General features: G+C 45.2%; 1 protein-coding gene across 3 annotated transcripts in view; it reads right to left on the minus strand.

Annotated features, from left to right (window-relative positions):
- Positions 1–5,552, minus strand: part of nlgn1 (neuroligin 1) — a 136,950-nt gene that overhangs the window by 77,553 nt on the left and 53,845 nt on the right. For all 3 annotated transcript variants that reach the window (XM_019882626.1, XM_019882628.1, XM_019882627.1), the window contains one exon: positions 2,934–3,086. In XM_019882626.1, coding sequence (XP_019738185.1) covers positions 2,934–3,086 — 153 coding nt within the window. The remainder of the gene's footprint in view (positions 1–2,933; positions 3,087–5,552) is intronic.

Raw genomic sequence — 5,552 nt, forward strand, 5'->3', positions numbered from 1 at the left:
GACCCAATGATAGGGAATTTAGAAACCAATGGGCCTCTTCACCATAGGGGCGTGACTAACCATCCCCACCCAGTCCTCAAACAGGCCACGCTCAGCTTTTTAGCGCAGAGCAACTTCCCGGAGTCTTCACGGAGACTTCAGGTTGTCTACCGCTGACGAAGCTTCTGTGAGAGAAGCGAAACGTCCTTTTTTGTTTTTTTGTTTTTTTTGTTTTTTGTTTTTTTGTTTTTTGTTTTTTACCCACAGGTACAGATGACGACTGACAGAACCCTTTCTACGATGGAACTTTCCTGTACGACTGAGAGCCTCCACAAGCATAACTGCAGGGTGTAAGATGCTGGCAGGGAAAGCCTACATGGAACGCCATAACCAGGTGGCTGGCATAGTCTACTGAAACATTTGTGCGGAGTATGGACTGGAAACCCCAAGGTCAAAATGGGAAACATCTCCAAAGGTCGTGGAAAATGACCAACCGAAGATCCTGTGGGACTTCCAGATACAGACTGACAAGATGGTAATGGCAAACCAACCAGATATCGTGATCATTGACAAAGGGCAGAGGAAAGCCGTTGAAGTGGATGTAGCGGTCCCAAGTGACGGAAACATCAGAAAGAAGGAACACAAGAAACTAGAGAAATACCAAGGGCTCACAGAAGAGCTGGAGAGAGCCTGGAACGTAAAGGTGACAGTAATGCCTGTGGTGATCGGAGCACTCGGGGCAGTGACCCCCAAACTAGATGGGTGGTTGCAACAGATCCCGGGAACAACATCGGGCATCTCAGTCCAGAAAAGCGCAGTGCAAGATAATGCGCAGAACCCTCAAGCTTCCTGGCCTCTGGTGGGGGACCCGAGCTGAATGGGGGGACAGACAACGCCCGAGGTGTGAGACGAAGATTTTTCTTCTTCTTCTTTTTTTTTTTTATATGTACACACACACACACACACACACACACACACACACACACACACTGTATATAACCATCCATCCATCTTCCAATAATGCATGCTGGAGCCTTTTCCAGCCGTCTTCGGGCAGTAGGTGGGGGACACCCTAAACTTGTTGCCAGCCAATCGCAGGGCTCACAGAGACGAACAAACAATCATCCGCGCTCACACTCACACCTAGGGACAATTTAGAGTGTTCAATCAGCCTGCCATGCACGTTTTTGGAATGTGGGGGGGAAACCGGAGGACAGCTGGAATAGGCTCCAGCGTGTGTGTGTGTGTGTGTGTGTGTGTGTGTGTGTGTGTGTGTGTGTGTCTCTGTCTGTCTGTCTGTCTGTCTGTGTGTGTGTGTGTGTTTGTGTGTGTGTGTGTGTGTGTGTGTGCTTATTTTTTTTTTCATATCAGCCTGTCCTCATTCCTTCCCTTGTCCACTTCAATCTCATCAGTTGTTGTTTTCAGAAATTTAGCTATGCTAAAAATTTGTTCATTCTCAGGAGGCAGCCAGGCAGTCACATATGGATGTTTCCTCCTGTGGCTAACGATAGCCGATGCAGTGGTATTAAAAGTAACAAAACTGCTCATGGCAGGAATTGGTGTTCAACGGCTCAACAGACAAGGTTAGCAGAACAAAATATTTTTTTTATTAGCTACTCACGGGGCAGCCAGTTCATGAAGCCATTTTTGTCAAGAGGCGTGTCATGTGCTTTAAATGTGGCCGCTTTGGGAGTGTCAATGTCCGATAGCGAGCTCCATGACAACCCTGGTTGCCGTGCCTTGGTGAAATTTCAAAGTTGGACTTTGAAAATCCAGCACATCAGTGCGCAACCTAAAGAGGATACGCATTGCAGAAAAAATACATGGATCGACAGACTTTGAAACATTCGGAGCACCAAAGCTCCAGCGAGGAAGCCGACTCGACAGCAGACTATGGCCCATCATTTTCAGATGGGTGGTGGAAGTGTACCCCTTGGAATGGCCTTGAGAAGAAAAACTACGTCAAGCTAATGGTTTATCCATCCATCCATTTTCCGATCCGCCTTATCCTCACAAGAGTTGCGGGAGGTGCTGGAGCCTAGTCCAGCTGTTTTCGGGCAGTAGGCAGGGGACACCCTGAGCCGGTTGCCATCCAATTGCAGGGCACACGGAGATGAACAACCATCCGCAGGGACAATTTAGAGTGTTCAATTAGCCTGCCATGCATGTTTTTGGAATGTGGGAGGAAACTGGAGTACCTGGAGAAAACCCACGCAGGCACAGGGAGAACATGAAAATTCCACACAGGGAGGCCGCAGGCAGAATCGAACCCACCACCTCTGCACTGTGAGGTTGACACGCTAATCACTGGACCACCCGGCCGCCTTAACGCTTATATATATTAAAATCTAATATATAACAACCTCCAAAAAATTAAGCTTACGAAAAGTATCTCGGAACGCATTGTGTTTGCGTGTTTTGGTGACTTGTGAAAGAAAACAGCCAAACCTGTCACAATATTACATAATATATAAGCAGAGATGTCCACATAATTTTGGGGCCGATTGATCCCCGTAATTTCCCTAATAGTAACAATGTATTTGCAATAATTTTGATTGTACACATAGTTTCCAGTCCCTCTCCCGCCAAGATTTGAAGGGAGGGGAGCAGGGTGTGGTTCACAGCCAAGAAGGAAGAAGTTGAGATGAATCTGTACCTCCAGTTGTGAGACTTCAATTTATCTGTTCTGGAATATGTACACATATTATGATTCATGGCACTTTTATGTATGTTAAGCTTGTTCACTTGAGTGTGGGGTGTAAGACATCCCATGACTGTGGTAAGAGAAGTCGTGATAGTGGTAATGTAGATGGAAATCACTCATTGGCAGCCACGCCAAAACTTTTGTATGCAGTCACACATGAGCCCAAACCATTTTTTTTCGCTGTGATATCTCTCACCAGATATTTTGATCAACTATACAAAATAACTTTGCAATATAGTTGTGTCCTTACCTAGAACACCCAACCGGTAATTGACTGTTATGACAATCACATTCCCATAGCTGGCCAGGACACTGCCATCAAACAGGTTACCAGTTCCTTCCATGTAGGATCCACCATGGATGAAAACCATTACTGGCTTGGGACTTCCACTCTCCCTTATGTCTAGAGTAGGAAAAGAAATAGAAATTGGAGAAAAGAGGAGTTTAGATTTCAAAATGAGGACATAGCCCGAAAACAATGTCACGTATAGGGGGCCCTGGCTACCATTTTTACAATTGTTTTGACATTTTGTCTATTAAGCTCCAATCCATTAACACTACCGTATTCAGGAAATGTTTTCATTGGCTCACCATTTGTTTCATTTGTTTAAAAAAAAAAGATACTAATTATAAATAAAACAAAGAAACAAAAAAGTATTGAAAATGGAATCGATAATAAACATGAACTTCTACCCAAAGGCTATTAGAGAATTCTAACTTGAATTTTTGAATAAAAATTTATTTCATAATTTTGCTTACACTCACATCAATGCATTGTATGACTTTGTTTAGAAGTACATTTAGTACGTCCGGTTGTGGGTTCGCTGGTCAAAGACCAAAGAGGGAAGCTTGCCAACAGCGGCCATCCTCAACAATTATCCTCGCCAACGTCAATACAATTATACAATAAAATATTCCTCAACACAAATACAGAAATGCATCTATCCATGTTTACAGAGATCTGGCTATACAAAGGCAAGGACATCAACATGATAGACTTCAACAAGTTATGGCAGGCGGTGACATTTGTTTTAACATGAATCCCCGCTATATGTTCCATTGTTGTTGTCAGAGAGGAACTGTTGCAACCGTTAAAAACTGGGAGACTAATTTTGGTTCTTTGTTTTTTGTAAATAGTCACTCAGATGAGTGGCATGACATTTCATGTGCATTGAAATCCACTGTGCATAGAGATATCAAGTAATTTGGCTAAATGCTGCATTACAGGTGTAAAGCCACTGCTGAGCCTGACGCAATCTTAGAATTGTCTTGCCAAGGCTAAGGAAAAAACATGACAGTTGCTCAGTGGTCCAAAGTCCTTACTTTTGCAACATTTTGGAATCAATAACTTTTCTGTAGGAAGACTGAGAGCCACGTTTCCTTTGTGATGGTTCAGTCCCATAGGATTTTGCGCCGTGTTTTCTGAAATCGAACTGAACAAAGCTGTTTACTATTAAATTTTGTATAGAAATGTATGCTTCTCTCTGCTAACAAGCTTTCTAGCGATACATATTTCATGCCACCAGCAGGACTTGGCACCTGCCCCCGGTGTCAGAACTATCAAAAATAATAACCATGACAGTACAGTGCTTGATTGGCCAATAAACTCATCAGACCCAAAGACAATCAATGGGGTATTGCCAGGATGAATCTTGGAGACACCACACCCAATAAGGCAGATGAATTGAAGGCTACAATAAAAGCAACCTGGACTTCCAAATAACCTCAGAAGTATCACAGGCTCATCGCCTCCCTGCCACACTTTATTGATGCAGCAATTAAATCAAAAGGGGCTCAACAAATATCGACTACAGATGAATACATCGTGGCGATGTAATACTGAGGCCACAAAATAGGCCTCTCAATTCTGTCCATAAATGGGGATGGGGAATCCAAAATGGCGGACAGTGCGGCAGTGTGTTCGGTGACGCTCCTGCTATTTCGGGTTTTTTTTCCTTTTCGCAATGCTTGTTACCTTCCTAACAGCGTCCCGATTGGTTTACGATCGCCAGTCGTTGTTATTGATTCAACAACACGTCGGAGATTCGGCCACGTTTTGGCAAGACGGTGGTGAAAAGACGCTACCTCCGTTCTTGGCTAATGTGCCGGCTAATCTCTTCCGCGTTCGGTCGCCCACTTCACAGAAGCGCCGCCGCCGCCGCCGTCGCCGCGGCAACCGTAGCGGTCAGCTCGTGAAGCTAAAACGGGATCTGAGACACACTAAGATCGCTGCTCGTTCCCGAACGCACGGAATTACTCCGTCGTGGCGTGCCCTCGACACCGTCGCCTCGTGCTTGGTAACAGTCGTTGGCTCTCCCACCGCGCCACGTCATTTCTACCCTCTGCGCCTTTCTCGGCGAGAAATCCAGCGAAAGCTTTTGAGGGAATTCCCCCGGGCTCGGCAATCGGGAGAGGCAATCCCTCCCGTTGCTACTCCCACAAGGATCGCGTTGTTAAACGCCCGGTCGTTGACAAACAAGACCCATATTCTGAGGGAGTATTTCCTTTCCAATGACTTGGATTTCCTGTGTCTGACGGAGACTTGGGCAGGTACTGGTGAGTACAACGCTTTACTTGAATTGTTGCCACCTGACTGTGCATTCCTCGATACCCCGAGGACTTCAGGCCGTGGTGGAGGAACGGTGAGTATCTTTAAGAACAATTTCAAATGTAAACGGTGCACATTCACCACATCAACCACCAGCTTTGAAGTAACCTTCTTTGAAGTTGGTTGTGTTTTCCCGGTGCTGTGCGCTGTCATTTACCGCCCTCCTAAGTACAACAAAGACTTTTTAAGCGGTTTTTCAACCTTTCTTGCGGAAATCAGGCTGAGATATGATCATATCCTCCTAATGGGGGATTTTAATAT

Source organism: Hippocampus comes, unplaced genomic scaffold (genome assembly GCF_001891065.2).
Source record: "Hippocampus comes isolate QL1 unplaced genomic scaffold, H_comes_QL1_v1.1 scaffold384, whole genome shotgun sequence".
Classification (NCBI taxonomy): domain Eukaryota; kingdom Metazoa; phylum Chordata; class Actinopteri; order Syngnathiformes; family Syngnathidae; genus Hippocampus; species Hippocampus comes.